This window comes from Populus nigra, chromosome 19 (assembly GCF_951802175.1).
Source record: "Populus nigra chromosome 19, ddPopNigr1.1, whole genome shotgun sequence".
NCBI lineage: Eukaryota > Viridiplantae > Streptophyta > Magnoliopsida > Malpighiales > Salicaceae > Populus > Populus nigra.
Window position 1 is genome coordinate 11,994,422 of NC_084870.1, and position 20,959 is coordinate 12,015,380.

At 34.1% G+C, this 20,959-nt stretch overlaps 7 protein-coding genes across 7 annotated transcripts; all 7 read right to left on the minus strand.

Annotated features, from left to right (window-relative positions):
* Positions 1–2,370: 2,370 nt before the first annotated feature.
* LOC133679662 (lysine histidine transporter-like 8) lies at positions 2,371–5,689 on the minus strand. The gene is made up of 5 exons (XM_062102324.1): positions 5,034–5,689; positions 4,795–4,931; positions 4,106–4,533; positions 3,141–3,272; positions 2,371–3,035 (listed from the first exon to the last, which is right to left on the minus strand). Exons 1-5 carry the CDS (start codon positions 5,462–5,464, stop codon positions 2,547–2,549), a joined length of 1,617 nt encoding a protein of 538 aa, XP_061958308.1. The 5' UTR covers positions 5,465–5,689; the 3' UTR covers positions 2,371–2,546.
* A 2,737-nt stretch (positions 5,690–8,426) lies between these two features.
* Positions 8,427–9,248, minus strand: LOC133679880 (auxin-responsive protein SAUR68-like). Its single transcript, XM_062102607.1, has one exon. The coding sequence runs from the start codon at positions 9,154–9,156 to the stop codon at positions 8,710–8,712; it is 447 nt and encodes a 148-aa protein (XP_061958591.1). The 5' UTR covers positions 9,157–9,248; the 3' UTR covers positions 8,427–8,709.
* Positions 9,249–11,015: 1,767 nt separating this feature from the next.
* Positions 11,016–11,631, minus strand: LOC133679114 (auxin-responsive protein SAUR67-like). Its single transcript, XM_062101624.1, has one exon. The coding sequence runs from the start codon at positions 11,530–11,532 to the stop codon at positions 11,086–11,088; it is 447 nt and encodes a 148-aa protein (XP_061957608.1). The 5' UTR covers positions 11,533–11,631; the 3' UTR covers positions 11,016–11,085.
* Positions 11,632–14,092: 2,461 nt separating this feature from the next.
* Positions 14,093–14,818, minus strand: LOC133679274 (auxin-responsive protein SAUR64-like). Its single transcript, XM_062101817.1, has one exon. It carries the CDS (start codon positions 14,594–14,596, stop codon positions 14,153–14,155), a length of 444 nt encoding a protein of 147 aa, XP_061957801.1. The 5' UTR covers positions 14,597–14,818; the 3' UTR covers positions 14,093–14,152.
* A 1,173-nt stretch (positions 14,819–15,991) lies between these two features.
* On the minus strand, positions 15,992–16,599 carry LOC133679084 (auxin-responsive protein SAUR63-like). Its single transcript, XM_062101588.1, has one exon. It carries the CDS (start codon positions 16,496–16,498, stop codon positions 16,052–16,054), a length of 447 nt encoding a protein of 148 aa, XP_061957572.1. The 5' UTR covers positions 16,499–16,599; the 3' UTR covers positions 15,992–16,051.
* A 1,235-nt stretch (positions 16,600–17,834) lies between these two features.
* LOC133679104 (auxin-responsive protein SAUR63-like) lies at positions 17,835–18,591 on the minus strand. The gene has a single exon (XM_062101616.1). The coding sequence runs from the start codon at positions 18,340–18,342 to the stop codon at positions 17,896–17,898; it is 447 nt and encodes a 148-aa protein (XP_061957600.1). The 5' UTR covers positions 18,343–18,591; the 3' UTR covers positions 17,835–17,895.
* A 335-nt stretch (positions 18,592–18,926) lies between these two features.
* Positions 18,927–19,340, minus strand: LOC133680215 (auxin-responsive protein SAUR64-like). The gene has a single exon (XM_062103022.1). The coding sequence runs from the start codon at positions 19,338–19,340 to the stop codon at positions 18,927–18,929; it is 414 nt and encodes a 137-aa protein (XP_061959006.1).
* Between the last annotated feature and the right edge of the window lie 1,619 nt (positions 19,341–20,959).

The following is a 20,959-nucleotide window of genomic DNA, read 5'->3' on the forward strand; positions in this document are numbered from 1 at the left end:
GGTAAATTTATTTGATTTCATATTCCGGATTCAAGGGAGTTTAGTTTAATTGTTGAAGGGTTTTTTTTTCTTTACTTAATTTCCTGGGTTTAAATATTAAAGGCTAATATTAAAAAAATTATTAGCTTTTCTTAGATATATTAGATTTACATGATAGATGTATCTTTAATATCGCATATAAAAAAAATTAATCTCAATCGATAAGCTAATGAAAAATGCTCTTATCATCAAATTAAAAATTAAAAATTTTGGATTTAAGTTGGGTCACTTGTTTTCTTAAGAGATAGCATAATTAAGGGTGATTAATGTAGTAAAAAAACCTATTAAAGGCTGTATGTGAAGAGATTGCAGTTGTGTTTATTCTCGAGTACAATTCTTAACAACATAAAAATATAAATAATAAAAAGTGTTTGAAAACACGATGCAAATGGTGTTTTTATAAAATTTAATTTTTTATATGTTTTGGATTATTTTGATGTGTTAATCTTTAAAATAATTTTTTTAAAATAAAAAATATCATTTTAAAGCATTTCAACACGAAAAATATGTTAAAAAGCAACCAAACAATTCTTCCACGCAGGTCAGAAATATATTCTTCATGTTTTTTTTATTAGATTCCATATAAAAAACTGTAATAACCGTTTTGTGAAATACATTCCAAGTAAAGGTAAAATTATTAATCTAGCTTGATGAAAAAACTGGTCTGAAAATACCTCAATGTTTTAAAAAAAAAGACGATATCTTTTTACAAGCGCGTGTTACTCTGTCAATCAATTCAAAAGGTGAAGGAAAGTACCCGCCATTCACGTGAACAGAGAAAGAAGATAAATGATGTGCTTGTGATGATGACTTGTGTTGGTTACAGTACAAGACTTTACCCTCTCCTATGTCCTACCCTTTGCTTTATTTTGTGCTCCTACTAACTGTTTGAAAGCGCGTCTCTTCTGATTATTTTTTTAAGTAACCGTTGATGCACGGCTAACTTCCACATATCTGATTTATTTTTTAAGAACATGAAATTAATATCTAGATAACGGAACTTTATGACATTTAAATTAATAATTTAAAATAAATAAATCTAGAATCTGAAATTAATAACTAGATAAAATTTTAGTCACTCTGAAATTTATGACACTTAAATTAATAATTTTTAAAAGATAAACTTAGAATCTAATTAGTTAAGTTACATCCCCTCAAAATTTTTTTATTTTATTTTTAATATGTTTTAAAAGTCTTTGCTATTTAAATAGTGTTCAATTATTATTATTATTTTCTGATTTTTTGAATGTGTTATATGAAAAATAAAAAGTGTACATATATATATATATATAATTATTATAATATATTTTTCAAGCAAAAATATACATTTGAAAAACACACTACTTTACAATACAAAACACAAGATAGCAGAATTTTGTCTTTCAACTACTACGAAACAGGAGGGATTATTTTTCTGCACTAAAGTTTTTAGAGGGTATTTAAGAATATGTAACAGTTGTTTTTTATTTTAAAATATATTAAAATAATAATTTTTTATTTTTTTAAAATTATTTTTGATATCAGCACATCAAAATATCTAAAAACATAAAAAATATATTAATTTTTTTAAAAATATAAATATTTTCAAAAACTCTTTCTTGACAAACAATTAATGTGAAATGATACTACTCTTTTTAGATTTTTTTTTTGGAAAAATATCATGAACGAATGAATTTTATGAATTTGATGCTTATTGTTTTTTGAAAAGTGATCCTCGGACTAAACTTTTTTAAAATAAAAATGTTGATAGTGTTAATAATTGTTTGAAAAATCATTATTATTCAGGTAAATACCGTGGTATCCTGTTATTTTAGTCCCCCTACTTTCTGTATATGCAAAATGTCCCATTCTCTTCTCAATTACGTCCCTGATCACAAATTCTACTTTCATGAGATTCTCTTCTCAATAAAACCAACAACATAATTTCATTACTTTTTTCTCTTAGTTGCTGGACTCAATCCAGGATTTGACCCGAAAATCAGGTTGCTAAATAGAAGGGTTTAATAACTACTTTTTCATCACCATAAACAATCAGACAAGTACACGGAGGCGAAGCCCGATGATGTAGTGATGGGCGAAGAAGCTTGCACCCAAGCTAAAAGGGCCGACTTCCTATGAGCCCAGAGTGAATTATGGCTAGCCGAAGCCCAACGTGTTAACCCCTTTTGTCTTTATGTGAATATATATTAAATGGATCAAAACTAGTGGATAACAATTTAATATCAAGAGGGCTGGTCACGAGCCCAATTTAGTACAAGGCTCGATTCCATACAGAGAATAATTAGTGGGCCAAATTGATAGGCTCAAGGAAGTAAAACAAAGGCCCGCAGGAAGAGAAATGAATCATGTACTACAAAACAGTTATGTTACAAGGAATTAAGGAAATATATATATATTTTTCTATTTATTTGCCTTTCTGCAAATAAATCTCACAATCACATATTTAATGGCAAAAAAAATAATTATAAATCAAGCTTCCTCCTTTCTCACATTACACATTCATTCAATTACTTGGGCTTGAACCACTCAAATTTACTGTCATTCTCTTTTATAACATATACTCCGGCAGCCATAAAAGACACGCTCAGAATCAAACCAGTGATTCCCAGGCTCCAATTAAGGTACCACATTTTGCCATACTTCTTTGGCTTCTTCATCCTAAGCCACATGAAGCAAGGGTAAGCCAATGTGACCGGCAATGATATTCCTCCGACCAGACCACCCACACTCCCGATAGACGGGATTGCGACGGCCAAAAAGAAGACCCCGTATCCGAAAAATGCCCTCAGGATTATTCGGAGCCACCATTGGCATGGCCTCTTCATCCTCTTGGTGAAAATCGACTCCAACTCATCAAACATTGGCATGGCATAGATCTGGAATGAGCTGAGAGCATTTATTATGATAAGTAAACTAACAAGTCCCATGATAAATTCCGAGGTGTCACTCCTTCGGTACGCGTAGAAGGCTGATTGCAAGCCACCATTTTTTGGTATCTGAAAATCAAGAAAACATGTGCTTGCTTTAGAATGACAACAACGAAACTCAACAGAAAATTAGTTTGGAGAGATGGAAATGGTGAAATTTAATTATAGCAGTACCCTTTGGCCGTATGCCCAAAAGCCTCCAATTGCGAGGGGGAATAAACATGCTGCAATAACTGCATAAGCAGCCTTGGCACCCTTCCACATCGGCACACGGGAGGGATGCTTCTCACTCGAGGGCATAGTAGCCTGAAAAAATAATAATAAAAAAACACATCAAAACGCACCCAAATCACTTTAGAAATATTGGGTTATTCTTTTAATTCTAATAAAACGAAGGGCATGATATAATAATCTGTACATTGTCTGTCACATTTCATAGTTACAGAGTTGATTTGATGGCTCGGGTAAGTTGATCTAGGTAAAAAACCCTGGCTTAGCAGGCCTGCTCTTTTAACTAACTAGTATCTCAACAATTGAAAATCAAATAATATCATATTTAATTTAATTTAACACGGTCAAATGTCAATGGTCAACTAATTGCTGCGAGGTATTTTCTATGTTCTTTGCGTAGACTTGGAAATTGCACGAAAAAAAACTGATAAGAAAATAGACTGAAGCAAGACTGTTTCAATATATATATATAAAAGGGTTTCATATGTAACGTGTGTAGGCCAATTTGCTAAATTTCCAAGTCACTCTAACAGAAAAACTCCTTTTGTCAGACGATAAAACAACAACGAAAAAACGTTTCAAGTTAAGAGACAAATCAAGAAAAATCGGCCAAAGAAAATGATTTTTTTCTCTTCTAAAATATACTCTCACAGAACACGTGAAGATGCAGTAAGATCTTGTGAACCTGAAAAATCTTTGACAATATCACCTACATGTCCATGAATAATCAGCCATTGGATCAAATGGACATAGCCAAGTCTTTGCTTATGCTTGAATTACTTCCTATCTATGCCGATTGTAAGAGAAATATTTTTTAAACATTTTTTCTTGCTCTGATAGCTAATATGTAACGTCAAAGTGGAAAAAAAGGGGGGGAAATCTTGAGAAGTAGCCGAAATTTATGGTACCTGGATCTCAAGAACGAGATTGTGACCTCTAAATGCAAAAGCAATGATCCCGAGTGAATTAAGAACTTCAAAGAGCCTGTCAACCTCCTTTGGTCCACGAACTGGCTTGTAAGTTATGCCAGGCAACCTATCCTTGTTAACAGAAACCATCCACATAATTGTGCAATACACGACAGCAGTGATGGATCCAATAAGTGATACACCAGCAATTGAGTTCAAGTTTGGTAGCTGAGACAGAAGAACTGCGGCGCTAGCAAACACCAAGTACCATTCTACTGGTGTTAATGTTTTGACTGTGCATGATTGACCGCATACAGTCTGGAAAAATAATTTTGATGTTGATCCTCCGATTATGTTTAGCGCCACACATGTACCTATTGATAGGTACAAGATTGGAAATAGGCCTAGCCACTTTGCTTTCTTCTCACCTGAATTGTTGAAGAAGCCATAGTTTAGAACACATAGTTACCAAATAAGCATAATTTCTACTTGTGTAGAAAAACCAGGGTTAATTTTCTCTCACGCAGTGACATGGACCTTTAAGGAAGAGTAATGCTAATTTCATTGAATATTCTTTCAGAAATCATTTCTCCAAAGATTTCAGCTGTATACTTCATGAAGTTGAAATTTTTCTTCAGTTCATCAAAATACTAAAGGTTGGGAGTTCAAAAAAAACATCGAACACGTACCGAAATTTGCACTCATAATTTGAAGATATCTGCTGTAACGAATGCCAGTCTCGGTGTTTTCATGTAGTTGCACAAGTAAATAAAAAGTGTAAAGCTGCCATGCGAATGCAACTGTCAAGGCTATGATGCCCCATGCCCTGTAAAACAAAAACAAAGTAAAGCTCTGCTAGACTACGAACTGGTCCAATAAGTATAACTTGCCACACCAAAGATCAATCATGTATGTTGTTTTTACTTACCAACCAAGGACAGTGAAGGAAACAGGGAGCACGAGTGCTTGAAAACCAATGCCAGAGCAAAGGCAATGAAACGCTGCATACCATGCGTTTCCATTTCGGGACTCAGTAATTGGAAGCCAAGCATCTTGAGGGTCAAGTTTTGTGAGTTGGAGAGCCCTTCTAAGAGGACTACCTAAAGGGGTCATAAAGCGAGGAGTTCTAAATCTTGGGGTTGCATTTCTTGGGGTTGAGTTCCTTGGGGTTTTGCTTGGAACAATATGATCAGGTGTGAGCAAAGGTGATCTAGACAACGACGGCGAATGAAATTGCGACGGAGGAGCCGATATCGGTGGCGTTGGTGACACTGAGGCTGGCCTTGGTGTTACAGGATTAGAGTTTGCATTAGGCCTTGGTGTCACGGGAGTAGAGTTTGCATCAACAACTTCACCCATTTTTTTCTTTTCCTATGGTGTTCTCTTGGTCCTCCCTTAATTTGCCCACAAATTAATCAGTGAAGTAAACTATATATATAGACACCATGATTTCCTATTTTATGCATCAAAAACTTTCCATACCCCCATTTGGTCTTAAAGTGCGTGTAAATAAGAAACAATACTTTTGGATAATTTGTAAAATCTCTAGTCTAAAGAAAGGGCTACAATACTATACCAAACGGGTTCGAAGACCTGAAAAAAAAAATATATCTGTAGCAGCCAGCCATACAGAACAAGACCAGCTATTCTTGTCAAAGTAGTGCCTTTCTGCTGCCGGTCCTGCTACGTTGGCTGCAAAGATTTTTGTCAGCACATTACAGGATGCATACCCCATGCATTAACTAAAAAATGCCCTCATCTTTATCTGGCTTTGACTTGTAATTTGGAATCAGTCCTGGCTACTATAAGCTAAAGCAAGCCTTTCTTGAAACCATTATTAAGTATATAAATCAAGTTGCTTAATTGGAATTGCCTTTGATGCTAATGCATAACCTAGCTACCATTTACATATGACGCTGACGGTGAGTTTGATTGATTAATCTCACACTAAAAAAGTGAGTTTACAAGGGTAATTAGGGGGAAAGCACGTGTAGACAGCACACACCACATGGTGCATGCCTTAATTTTATTAATTGTTTTTACATAGCACAAGTTAATTAATTATATATGAATATTAAAATCAAAGATTCTTGATGCCCAAAAAAGTTACAAATCCCTTCGCCATTAGGTATGAAAGCTGATTAAAAAAAATTAATCATCACAACATCAAAATATTGGTCAAGTGGGCAAATGTGTGCCATGCTTTACCCATTATTTTCCTTTGACGCCAGTCGAATTGGTCAATGTTTGTTTGTCCCTTGCATCCTCCTAATTACAGGTTACTTTACTAAAGCATGATGGCCCTAGCTAAAGATAAAAATGTTAGGGTGTGAATAAAAAATTCATGTCTAATTGAAATAAAACTGTGTATTTTTAAATCAAAAAATAGTATCCTTTTATTTTAAAAGTTACGTTAAAATTAATTGTTAGACAATTCTGATATGATTTTATAGAATAGAGAAATCTAGTCTTCTTAAAACTTTTTTCTTTTATATTCCTTTTGTCAAAATTTTTATTAGTTAATTTATTCTTGATCGTGCTACAAAAAATAAGAGATTAAGTAAATTAAGAAACAATATTGCAATCACAGAACTGGTAATAAATTGTTTTAATTAAAATTAGATGATTGATCTTTGCTTCAATCTATTTCTTCAAGTTTTTTTTCTTGTCAAAAAATATTAGAAGTTTTTTTTTAACTGTTGATTTATACATCAAAGTGAAAAGAAACAACAATTTTAAAAACTATTAAAGTGTTCCTACAAAAAACAAATGTGAAACAAGAGAAAAATCGGGGAGAAAAGTATTGATCGTTGAATTTCTAGCAAGTCTGCTGCTGAAAATAGATATGAAGCAACCTGGATTGTTCGTGGCACTTATAACAGCATGGTCAACAACATGTAGCTCTTGTCTGACTTCTTTGGGAGCAGTAAAATCCCTTTCATACTGTACGTGAATTAGTTATAAAGGGAAAAGGAACAGAGATTCTAGGGAACATTTTTCACTTCTAATCTTCATGTAAATCATTCACATAACGTAGCTGCAAAATCTTTTTTCAAACCTGAGGTAATATATATATATATATATATATATATATATATATATATATATATCATATTAGATGATCAGAGCATAGAATTCAGATTCTATGTGATGTCAACAATTTTAATAATTAAATATGCTAAGTCCACCGAAAGGTTTGAGTTTTCTTTCCCTTACGTATATGATCTCATCTACATAGAGAAACATTGCAACGTCTAAACTGGGAAAAATAATTGTTGTCTTTTGACAGTTGATTGGAAGATGTGAGTCAGTTTGAGATTGTGTATGAAGCTGGAGGGCTAATCTGAATATTTTATCTTGTTTCTTAGGATGAAAATTGCAATCACTTAATCAAGAAATTTACTAAAATCATATAGAATGATCAACACATTCCAGTTTGTTAGAATCTTTAATTTAATAATCAGTTCATGGTCAAATATAATAAGGTGTATGATTGGGCGGGGAAAAAATAATATATAGATGTTCTTATGATCCATGATAGAATTTTACACGAAAAAAAAATTCTATGTTGCCGGCTGGCGGCCAGCTTGGACCGCATATACTAATTTGAATAATTAAGATTTATTGTTTTACAAGTGGCTATAGCTAGCTATATATTATTTAGAGAATGATGAAGAACTATATTTTCTTGTACGAGTACTGTATTTTAGAAAGAGACTTGGCAACGTAGGAATTTATGGCATCAGCTAACGATACCGACGACGACGCCTTCAAATTGAACTGCAACTTGCACCAGGATTTGACCCTAATTCTCCAGCCTCAGAATGAAAGTAAGCATATGATTATATATAGCACTACAAGTTACCCAGGAAAATAAAATTTAGTAATGATGAGATTATGATTAGATTTCACGCAAGAGATGCAATAATTTATGTACTTTGCAGGGAAATGCTAAAGGCTGGTTTGCAGCTGCACGTTGCTTCTAATGATTAGCTTCTTGCGGGTTGGTTATTCCACAAGAACATGAATTTCTCACGAATTTCTCAATTTTGGTGTAAATGATCTGTATCTCTTATTGGTGCTGCATATAGTTCAAAGATACCATCGATCTAGCTCGAAGACCAAAAAGAAAAAAGTCTAGAAACTAGAAAGCCAATTTCTGGCATTAATTAGCCATGGTGCAACAATCTTCAAACAAACCGTAATTGCAAGGAGGATTTAACCCTTAGTCTCTGCCTCAGAATACTCAAGTACATACAAGAAAATGGAATATTAATGGAGTACTAATTATGCTCTAAACATCATTAATTTTGGCACTAGCTAGATAAACAGAGCTTTCGGTATATATATTTTTGTGGTAACACACACAATGGAACTTGAATGCAATAGAAAAATTGACATCTCAAGGGTTCCCTTTGAATGAATCTAAAGAAGCTTTATTTGATTAGAATCTAACTAACTTCAATTGATTCCATACTATTCCTTGATGTTCATTTTATTCGTGAAAAAATAATTAATTAATAATCAAGAAAAAAGAAGTTTGGTGGGCGTTTTTGAAAGTCTATTCACTATTATAAAATTTGTGTGATACTCTCGATCAGAAACTATATATATACTAAAGACTGCTGGCTAGTTTGCCCTTTACTGGGACAAGAAGATAATGAACATGATCTGCTACTGATTACTGACATAAGCATAGCCTTTTCCATTTCTTTTTCGACTCTCCCTTGGATCAAAGAACATACATATTCCATGAAGACTGCATCACATGGTAATGTGATCGGTCCGTCGCCTGGCAGGCCAAATTCTTCCTCGGACATTACCAGGAGTTTTCTAACAATGTTGTTGTTAAGGTATGAAATAGGAAACATGAAACGTCTTTGATCAGCTGTGTAGACAACAAAATGGCCCTTATCCGCCACTGTTGACATGTTGCTACTGCTAGTACTTGCATTACTATGGTTTCTTTGTAATGAAATTCTTTTCCTCTTTAGGGCAGCTAGACTTTGCCACTTCCTTGCCATCTTGATAAGTTTCACGGGGGTGATCATTTTGGTTTGAGTTAGTGAGATCTAGAGGAGAAGAAGAGGAGATTCAGTAATTCTTGGTGATTATTGAAATGGGATTTTTGAGTTGAGAAGGAAATGGCAATGCACTCGTTATATAGACCCACCCCACAGAGACATTGCTTTACTTGTATGTTTTCTCGTGTAGGGAACTGGTGGGCCATAACCATGTGCAGCATGGAAGAGATGGGAGATTGAGTGGCGTGGACGTGTTTGATTCAAATGGATAACAAACCAAGTTTTGTGCCAAGTAGATTGAAGGCATGAGGGGCCTCAAGCGGGTGGATCATAAAGGCATGAATCCATGAGAGCCACAAGAAACAAGAAGAACAGACCAAATTGCTAGAATATATCTCTTATGCCTTAAAATCTATATATCCATGTTAAGGATATCCATAAGAATGAAGAAGTTTGGCAACTTGGGCGAGTAAATGATTTGGCAGATTTTGGTGCGTGGAAGACATGGTTACAGCATGTTGGTCCCAACATGTCGAAGGTGAACTGCCAAACAAGTAAAATATGTGGTTCAAAATTGTGTTTCAAGGTTGTGAATCTAACATCCTATGTCACAGCCTTATGTGGGAGATTAATGGAATCTAAGCATTACAACTGATTGGTACAAGTTTGGTGAATATGCTATGTTGGTTTCAACAAAACTAAAGATATTATTATAGGTTAATTTACCCATCCATTAGAATAAACCTTATCTTTGAATTGTTGTTTCATAAAGGAGATGTGTCAGTCATTTATTTTAAATTAATTTTTTTAGTATTTTCATATTATTTTGATGTGTTGATGTTAAAATTAATTAATTTTTAAAAATAAAAAAAATATTATTTTGATGTATTTTCGAGCGAAAAAACTTTGAAAAACAACTACTTCTACACTCTTAAATACCCTATAAATCTAAAAAGATTGTTAAAAAAAACCCTTTAAAAAGCGGCTTAGTTCTGTTAACAAATACTAATCTCAAGTTAATATATTCCTTACATGAAATACATAATGATCGGTATTATATCAACACGTTCAAATCTAACAAGAAGTCTAATGAATTAAATAAGTTTTTCGATAAAAATCAATATAAACCTTTTATTAAATTGTTGAATTAGATTGAGATTTGACTAATGTATTTTACAGACCTGGTTCTATAGTGGTTGCAGTAACCAACTAAATAGCTTGTTGCTTTCATATTTAAATTAATCCCAGAAGTTATTATTTATAGAATTTTCTTTATTTTTTTTATTATCTTTTCTTTATTTTTAATTAGGTTTCATATTTTTATTTGGTTTAAGTTTTATTAATTACGTCTCAAACAAGTTTTTTGTATGTTATTTTAGAACAATTAAGATTATTTTTAAAAAATTAATCAAATAAGAGAATTTCTCTATAATTTAATTATAATTTGTAAAAGTATGAGAAACCCGAACTTTCTATCCATCTCGCTTTAATCTACGTTAATATAAAGGGCAAAAACACTCGGGAGCCTGGAAATCCCTAAAAAGATTGCCGGGTTTTGGTCGGGTCGGGTTCATTTATCGTATTTGCTATGGTGTTCTAAATACATGAACGTGAATAGACATCCATTGATGGGCCTACGTATTGTAATCCTTGGGCCTTTTGCCTTCACTATTTCTATTTAACCATTCTGATTGGCCAAAACCGACATGTCGTTTGAATGATTCAGGTAGCCCCTGCGCTTCAAAATGGCAGGTCCATTTGGAGCATTTTCTTGCCCAGTGACAGAGAAGGTTTTAACACTTCCTTCAGCATTCACAAGAAAAATATTGGATTTGGATGGAAAATCTTGAAAAAAATTGAAACCAGGCAACCAAGCATGGAGAAACTTGATGGGAATTCTGATGAAGTAGTATATTAATATTAACTACAACTATGTCTTTGGTCATGTACAAAAATTCAGCAAACCAGTAATTGCTGGCTACTTTGTTCTTGGAGTAGCGAATGAAAAGACAATGAGCATCTACCACTACTACTTATGTCTATATGCAATGCTTTCTCCATATCTTTATCAACATTTCGTTGCATCAAGGAGGCTGCATATTTCATGAACATTGCATCACATAGCAACGTTATAGGACCAGTTCTTGGCAAGCCAAACTCTTCCTCAGACATTGCCAGGAGTTCTCTAAAGATGTTATTGTTAAGATACGAGATGGGGAACTCGAAGCGCCTTTGATCGACAGTGTAGACGACAAAATGGCCTTTATTTGCCACTGGTAACCTGTCATTGTTGTTTGTGTTTTCATCTTCACCGCTTCTTGGTATTGAAATTCTTTTCCTCTCCGGCGCAGCTAGTTTTTTCCACTTTTTTGTGAGCTTAACGAGTCTCATGAGATTGATCATTGTGATGGTATCTTGAGACTGGTGAAGTTGGAGAAGGAGGAGGTTATCAATTCAGTTATTGAAACACTGAAATTCAAATCTTGAGCTGAGGAGAAAGCGATGATGTTGGCTAGTTATATATCATCTAGGGAAGGCAGACACTTTACTTGCAAGTGGCCCAGCTTGTGTGAAGGATCATGCTTAGAACATGCTTGGTTTAGGTAAGCAATCAATGCAATATGTGTCAAGCAGTTCAATGGCATAACGGGTATGCAAGCTGGTTGATCATAAATGCTCTAGTGCTTGAGAACCACAGAGAACAAATTGATCAAATTGCTGAAATGAATCTTCTTACAGTGATTTGGCAATTTGGTGAGAACATTGATTTGGAAGATTTAGGCATGCATATGCTTTGCAAGACATAAGCATGCTGGTCCCCCGCTTTGGACGAACTACCAAACAGGAAATTTGTGGTTGAAACAAGCTACCTTAATAGGCTGTCACCCTTAGAAGTCCATTTATCAGGTTCCATTTTCAGGAGGTTGTGTAATGTTTTCAATCTCCCATTCAATTTCACATTGCCTTTGTCTCCAACAATTGAAAAGCAGAGTCTAAAGTTGATTTGCATTGAAGTATGGTTGTGTTTATTTTTTAAAAAGTGGTTTTTGAGAAATTATTTTTTAAATTTTTTGTATTTATTTACTATTAGGAAAGTTAGTTAACGAAAAACACTTTTCAGTCAAAGAAAAATTTGACTTGGTTTTCAGGAAAATGTTTTTCTTTTTATTTTGGACGGAAAAAACTTTTTGGAAGTTGTGAAAAATTTAAAAATATTATATTATTAGTTAATTATATTAAATTTGGTCCTCAAACTTTTAATTGATATATATATATATATATATATATATATATATATATATATATATATATATATATTTTGAATTTTTTTTTTCAATTTCATCATTTAGAATTTAATTTTTATATTAATTTTGGTTCTCATTTTTATAATTATTATTTGATTTTTCCTTATCATTTTTTAATTAAAATTTTTTATCTATCAAATTTGGTTCTCATTCTTTTGATTGTTACTTATTTTATTTGAAATAATTTATGAAATGATAATTATTATTATTTTAATTTCTTTATCTTTCAATTTTTTTTATTTTTTAGATTTGATCTCTATTATTTTGATTATTATTTATTTTATTTGAGATAATTTATGAAATTATATTTTTTTCAATTTCATTCTCATTCAACCTTTTAATTTGTAAGATTTGTTCCTCATTATTTTAATAAACTTGAAAAAATAAGATATTAATAAGTTATTTTCCAGCTTATTTTCCATAACATAACTAAACACTGAAAAATATTTTCCAATTTATTTTTCATTACACTACCAAACATCGGAAAATAATTTATTTTTAAAAAAAATTTACTTTTTTAAAATTTATCTTTTTAAAAAGACTATTTTCCAGCAAACAAACATGAATTTAGACTGCATACAGTAGGGTCCTGCATGTGCAGCTCATTGAATTTACACATTTAATCATTCACTTGCTCCATTTTTGGCCCATTTTGTCTTCATTTCTTCTTCTTGCATGATGAATAAAGGCTTGACCATATTTATTCACAAAAAAAGGACTCATAAGCTTAACTTTTTTTCTTACCTTATCATGTTTCGATGTTTCTTGATTAATTCCTTGCAGTGGAAATAATCCATCAAACAAAAACAGAATAAACAAAGTCCTTTAGTTGAATTACTGCATAGCAGTGAGCACCGTTCTGTTAACAGCAGAATATTCTGTCATCAGTAGCAATACCACACCACTTCGGAATTCAATTTCAAAGTTTTCCTGACACAAACCGGGCCGAATTCGGAATTCTATCTCAGTATTTTTTGACACAAACCGGGCCAAATCTCTATTCCACAACAAGTCTTTACAATCCACTAATTTAGCCCAGAATTATGTGCAGGTTAGAAGCTTGGATTTATTGTTACTTTTTCCATGTGACCATGAAGATTTTGTCATGATCGATATGTAAAAATGTCATTCTACAGGGGAAAAAGAAACAAAGAAGGAAAATGTAAAGAACAGAATTATGAGTGCCCAGATTGAGATTTTCAGTCAACAGTAATTTCTTGGACAAAAAATATGAAAGAATAATATAAATCATTTTTTTGAGTCTCATCTAACATCTAAAGCTTTGGGATAGGACGTAATGGTCTCGAGTTCGTCACTCACTCATATAGTATTGAAGGAAGTGCTGAAATGGCATGGAAAAAGATTCTTAGTTGTTTGATTCTTGCACCTGTCGTGAATAAAGAAAAATAGAAGGAACGGCCAAGTGCCAGAAATAGCATTTTATTTTATTCCAAGTGAATATTTTTCAAGTGATTAAGTGAAATAACAGTTCAACTTTGTAGACTACATCTAGTAATTACTCTCAACTATGATGTATTTCATTTTAACTAAGATGTATCTGGGGCCTGTCAAAACGAGGTATTCCAGATTAATTTACGGGAGACTTAACGCTTTTGAGAGATGACGAGTACCATTTTCCATGAAAAAACAACCAAGCATGACAAAAGATCTTGAATTTCATTAATGTATTGAAGTGTATACTAACATTAAAATGTATTTCAGAAGCTACAAACTGGCAATTGTTGATTAGCTTCATGACGAAGATACAGAGATGATGAGCATTGACTGCTGGCTATGGTCATCAGCAATGCTTTCTCTACATCTTTTGCCACATTCTGCTGGATCAAGGTGATTGTGTATTCCATGATGACAGCATCACATGGTAATGTGAGAGGTGCATTGCCTGTTAATCCGTACTCTTCTTCTGCTAGATTGAATATCTCTCTAACAATTTCATTGTTAAGGTAATCCAAGGGAAGCACAAAGCGTTTATTATCAGTAGCGTACACAACAAAGTGGCCCTTCTCTGCTGTTGATGATGTGCTGCAATCTTCTGAATCTTTACCACTAACAGTTCCTGGAAATTCAATCCTTTTTCTCCTAATGGCAGCCAGTTTCTGCCATTTTCTTGCCAATTTGATGAGCTTCTTAGCACTGATCATCTTGAAACTGATTATACTAAGGAAGGGGATGTTTAGATCTTAGAATATGGAAATGTTAATCTTTTGATGGATACAAGGAAATGGAAGTGAACGCATTATATATACAGAAGACCAGAAAAAATTCCATAATGGACACTTTCACAAATCAGGCAGACATGCAAGGCAAAACCATGTGAGAAGTGGGCTATGTGGGGTTGTTATGGGAGGCGGACTTGTTTGCCAATGTGGAGCATGGAAGGTATGCATATATGTACGTTTTCGATCAAGTGGTTTAACATTGAAATAGGTCCAATTTTTTTCTCTCATGATGCTCTTCATTGACGGTCAGATTTTCAGGTGAGAGATGAAGAAGGCAACCTGTCCCAACGACAAAAAATCATTCATACTGTACATTGGCTACGAATATTATGTGTCGTTTGATTATTAGACAGGATTGCAGATTTCTGTATGAAATAGAACATGGGTTGCATCACACAGGGTGTCATTAATTTGTGGTGATCATTAAATTTTCTCATATATTCACTAGCTCCTTTCTTGCCTGTTCATCTTTATTTTATTTTTTCTGTTGCATTTTATCAGTGAGACAGGATAAGCTGGCACCTATCTTCTAACTGTGCACCATGTTTTCTGTTGTTGATTCTGCTACTGGTAGTCAAAATCATCCAGCAAACAAAAAGACCATCTTCACTTCACATATTCTAGTCATTAGCAAACCAGAAGTCAAATTGACAATGGCTGATTTCTAACATCTTGATGAAAATTCAAAGAACCATCTTGATGAAAAAATTCTGTTTGGTGATGAATGAAAAAAAAAGAAGACCATGATCACCTAACAAATTCTAGTCATCGCCAAACGGAAATTCAAATCTACAAAATCTCCTCACAGTCCATAATTTACTTCAAAATCTTAAGAAGCTATAGTTATTCACTAGGCCAACTCTTCTGCACCTGCAAGAAAAAAAATTCAGGGGAAAGAGTCTTTTGGGATTTATGATGCAGAATGCTAAGAACACTAACACATTTATCAAAAAAAGATTTTAAGAAAATTATTACAAAAAGAAATTTAGCCCCCTTATAGACACCACTAGTCTTGAGGTAGTTTCTTCAACAGGAAGTAACAAATTTTGGATTTAAAAAGAAGCAACTGGTTTAATGAATGGGAAGGGCTAGAAAGAGCTTTGTAGTCTCTGTAGATTGAAGTTTCAATTTCAGAAACTTGAATTTTTGCATTATTCAGACTTTAAATGCTATATTTTCTGGTTGTTTCATTCTAATTGTTGTTAAGGTACTTAACCAGGACAATTTTAGATTTCACTTTAAACTAAGATTGATCTGGGGGCTATGTTATCAAAGGGATGTTTCAAGAATTGTTTTTGATGAAAGAACAACCAAACATGAAAAGAATTCTTGTATTTCATTAATGTATCAATGAGTATATTAACTTTGTATGGTATTTCAGAAGCTACAAATTGACAATTGTTGATTTCTGACTTCTTGATGAGGATACAAAGTTGATGAGCATCGATTGCTAGCTAAGGTAATCAGCAATGCTTTCTCAACATCTTTAGCCACATTCTTCTTGATCATGGTGATTGCATATTCCATGAAGGCAGCATCACATGGCATGGTGAGAGGTCCATTGCTTGTCAATCCAAACTCTTCTTCTGCTAGATTGAATAGCTCTTTGACAATTTCATTGTTTAGGTAGTCCAAGGGAAGCACAAAACGTTTTTCGTCAGTGGTGTACACCACAAAGTGACCCTTCTCTGCTGTTGATGATGTGCTGCAGTCATCCGAATCAAGACTGCTAATTGTTTGCGGAAACGTGAGCCTTTTTCTACTAATGGCAGCCACTTTCTGCCATTCTCTTGCCAATTTGATGAGCTTCTTGGCACTGATCATCTTGAGGCTGATGAAACTAAGAAAGGAGATGTTTAGATCTTGTAATATTGAAATCTTAATCTTGCTTTGGATAGAGAGAAACGGAAGTGGGTTGATTATATATACACAAGGCCAGAGACAATTCCATCATAAATACTTTCAACAGTCCAGGCAGTCAAGCAAAGCAAAACCACGTGACGGGTGGGTTTATGTGGGGTTGTTGGGGAGGTGAACATGTTTCCCTATTCCCCTTGAATAACAGCACATCAAGTTTGAGCATGGAAGGTATGCATATATCTATGTTTATGGCCAAGTGGTTTAACAGTAAAATAGGACCAGATTTGATGTCTCATGATCCTAGCTTCCATCAAACTTTGTGATCCACAAAAATTAATCCGAAGCACGTTCAAGACACAGGCATGTTGGACCCATTCAGGAGGAACTACCAAACAGGAAATATGTGGTTCAACCAAGCCTACTTTAATGGGTTTACAGACACACTAATCTATTTATCAGATTGCCTTGTCCGTGTACTGTTGAGAATCTCACATTACTTTGTCTCCTATAACTAAAAAGCGAAGTCTAAGTGACAAAAGTGATCGACTAGTCGCCAGACTTTCAGGTAAGAGATGAAGAGAATTTGTCCCAAAGGCATAAAATCATTCATACTGTACCTTGACTACGGATATTATGTGCCAGTTGAGTACTTGACAGGACTGCAGATTTCTGCATAGAACATGGGATGCATCAAATGGGGTGTCATTTGTACTGATAATTAAATATAATCATGATAATCATGTATTTACCTTTTCTCATTCCTATTTATCTTTTTTTTTTTTCGTGTTGCATTTATCAGTCAGACAGGATTGGCTGGCTCCTGTCTTCTCACTGCGCACCATGTTTCTGTTTGATGATCCAGCTACTGGTAGTCAAAATAATCCAGCAACAAAAAACCATCATCACTTCACAAATTATATTCATCATCAAACCAAAGTTAAATAGACAAAACTTCTTTACAGTCACAGTCCATAAATTTTTTCAAAATCTTCTGCATTTTAAAAAGCTGCGGTTAAGATTTAAGAATGCCTTTTCTGTGTAACCATTAAGTATCGATTCACAAATGCCATCTCTTATTAACCTTTAAGATAAAATTTTGGGGAGAAGAACTTGTTGAAATTTATGATGTAGAATTCCAATAACTGTATTACTTTCTTTACAAAAAAGAAAAAGAAAATCTTTGAAACGAAATTAGGTCTGCGTAGAGAGATCACCTGTCAGTGATGTAGTTGCTTTTACAGGAAGTAATATGTTTTGGATTTAAATTCTTGAATATTAACTATGGAAGAACATATAAACATAAGCAAAAATTCTGGAATTTAATTAACTTATTAATGTGTATATAAACCTTGTAATGCATTTCAAAAGCTAAGAATTGACAACTGTTGATTTGTTACATCTTGATGAAAATTCAAAGATGATGAGCATCGATTGCTAGCTAAGGTAATCAGCAATGCTTTCTCAACATCTTTAGCCACATTCTTCTTGATCATGGTGATTGCATATTCCATGAAGGCAGCATCACATGGCAAGGTGAGGGGTCCATTGCTTGTCAATCCAAACTCTTCTTCTGCTAGGTTGAATAGCTCTTTAACAATTTCATTGTTAAGGTAATCCAAGGGAAGCACAAAACGTTTTTTGTCAGTGGTGTACACCACAAAGTGACCCTTCTCTGCTGTTGATGATGTGCTGCAGTCATCTGAATCAAGACTGCTAATTGTTTGCGGAAACGTGAGCCTTTTTCTACTAATGGCAGCCACTTTCTGCCATTTTCTTGCCAATTTGATGAGCTTCTTGGCACTGATCATCTTGAGGCTGATTAAACTAATAAAAGAGATGTTTAGATCTTGTACTATTGAAATCTTAATCTTGCTTTGGGTAGAGGGAAACGGAAGTGGGTTGATTATATATACACAAGGCCAGAGACAATTCCATTACCGACACTTCCAGCCCACTTCGATACATGCAAAGCAAAACCATGTGAGAGGTTGGTTTTGTGGGGTTGTTTGGGAGGTGGACATGTTTGCCTATTAGGGACATGGAAGGATGCAGACATGCATGTTTTCAGTCAAGCGGTTTTACAGTAAAAAAGGTCCAAATTTGGTGTCGCTTGATCTAGCCGAATCGAAACTTAATTTGTGATCCACAAGAAGGCAGATACATGGATAAGCCTACATGTGCATGTGAATCTGTTCCTGATGGTTTTGTGAGAGCAGCAATTCTATGCTTTGGAAGACAAGGACTATTGGCCCAACATGTCCATTAACTGTCTAACAAGTAGTAGCCACAGGTTCCTACTTGGATGAGAATTGTGCTTTCTGAAGAATGATTATATACCTTATCCAGAAATTTACAACTGATTGTACATTTTCCACAAGGAACTCTTACTCTCCTATGCCTGACCTTTTCCTTTTACCTTTCTTGTTTGTTTTTGTCTTTGAAGCTCAGAGTTTAGACGAAGTTTCCAAGATAAGCATGTCGCGCAAGCATATCCGTGATCTGAAGAAGCAGATATTGAGCAGTACTGCCCAGTGGTAATGGAATTGATCACAACTTTCTCAAAATCTTTGGCTATGCCTCGTCGGATGAGTGCTAAAATGTAGTCCATGTATGCTGACTCACATGGAAACCTTATAGGCATGTCACTTGATACTCCAAACTCCTCTTCAGACATCTTGAAGAGCTCGCGAAAGATTTCATTGCTAAGATACTCTAATGGTATAGCAAAACGCTTCCAATCTACAGTGTAGACAACAAAATGCCCTTTTTTAGCCACAAATGATGGGTTGCCATTCTTAAGATCCATCTTGCTAGTGATTCTTAACAAGAAATTCTTTTAATCCTAACTACACCTATCTTCTGTCACTTGCTAGCAATTCTGATGAGCTTTTTCAGACTAATCATGCTGTCTTACTCTTGACTAACAACTAGATAACTTATATATGCACAGGATTTACTTGAGACAATCCTTCCTGCATAGGATTCCTTTTCTGGGAATTCAATGTAGAAGAATGTACTTATGTTGGAATATCCCTGAAGGATATCAGATATTTTATTCAAGCAGATAATCTACCAAAATATTATGTCCCTTGGCAGGGTCTGGTTACTATGAAGACCATAAACATACAGATCACAAAAGGCCAATAACATGAAAGTCTGCAAGATATGGAAATTGGCCTGCAGCCATCAAGATAAAAATAATTCATCAGGTTTCTAGTCTGCTTATGATTATCCATTTCTACCCGTCAAATTCATGTACAAAAACCGCAATTATTTATTTAATCTTGTAATGCTCAGTCTTATTTAGACAAGTTCTATTGTCTGCAAGGTAACTGGGCAGCATAAACAGGGTATTATACTCAATTAGGTTCTGTTTTTTTGCTTGCGTTGGGTAGGTCACATCATGTATTGCTCAAAATGGAAAATGAGGTTTTGTTCATTGTTTTGTATATTCATCAGAAGCCCTTTGCTGGCACAGGCTTCCAGCTTGTGACATTGTTTTAGTACTAACCTCAAATCAGCAAGAGTAACTGCTGAAATTCAAGAAAGGTCATTTTGCGGCATCCGATCGGTCAGGACATTCAAAGGACTGCTGGCCTAACTTAGGACATTCAAAGGACTGCTAGCCTAACTTAGGAATTTGCTGCTAGCCTAACAATTTATAGGAAGACAATTTCAAGTATCACCTCTTTATCGTATCAAACCCAGATTTTCAAAACTACAAGATTAATATCAAAATGTTGGCATATAATTATTAATTAGCATCGCAAAACTAAATGGAGGAGCCCATCATTCTGTGCCCACTTCCAGATACTGTGAATGTAGATTTCAAATGGGCTATTAGTGGGCCCGTTTGGTTTTTGTGGACTACCCAATAACTCTTGGCCCACGTAATCTCCTGCCTATCCGTGTGTTTCACGATCTTGAAAATCAAATCTGTACAGTAGCCTCTATGTTGCTTTTATTTGAACCCTTTTCCATTTCTTTTAACTCTTAAATCCCGAACCGTAGGAAAAAAGGAGAGAGAATTAATTATTAATTATTCTCACTAGTTTATCTAAACTAATTAATTTATCCCTATAAGTATGAAAATAATTGAGTAATCGTTGACCAATGTTGACTATCCTTAATTTAGTAAGTATTTTTCATAGTAACTTCTTTTCAAATAAATTTTTTTCATCTTGTTTGCTTATCTTCTTTTTTTTTAATTTCTTACAAAATAAAGAAAAATTTAGAATATTCGTGAAATTTATGAGATGATTGTTTTAAGTAAAAATAACTTTCAAGGACTAAATGCACATTTTAATAAATTATAAGGACTAATTTATTACTTCTGTAAAATTATAGGGACTACTTAAATAACCAATTCGGGGGGAAAAAATCTAACAAAATTGTGTGCCAATAATGTGGACACCTTAAAAAGGC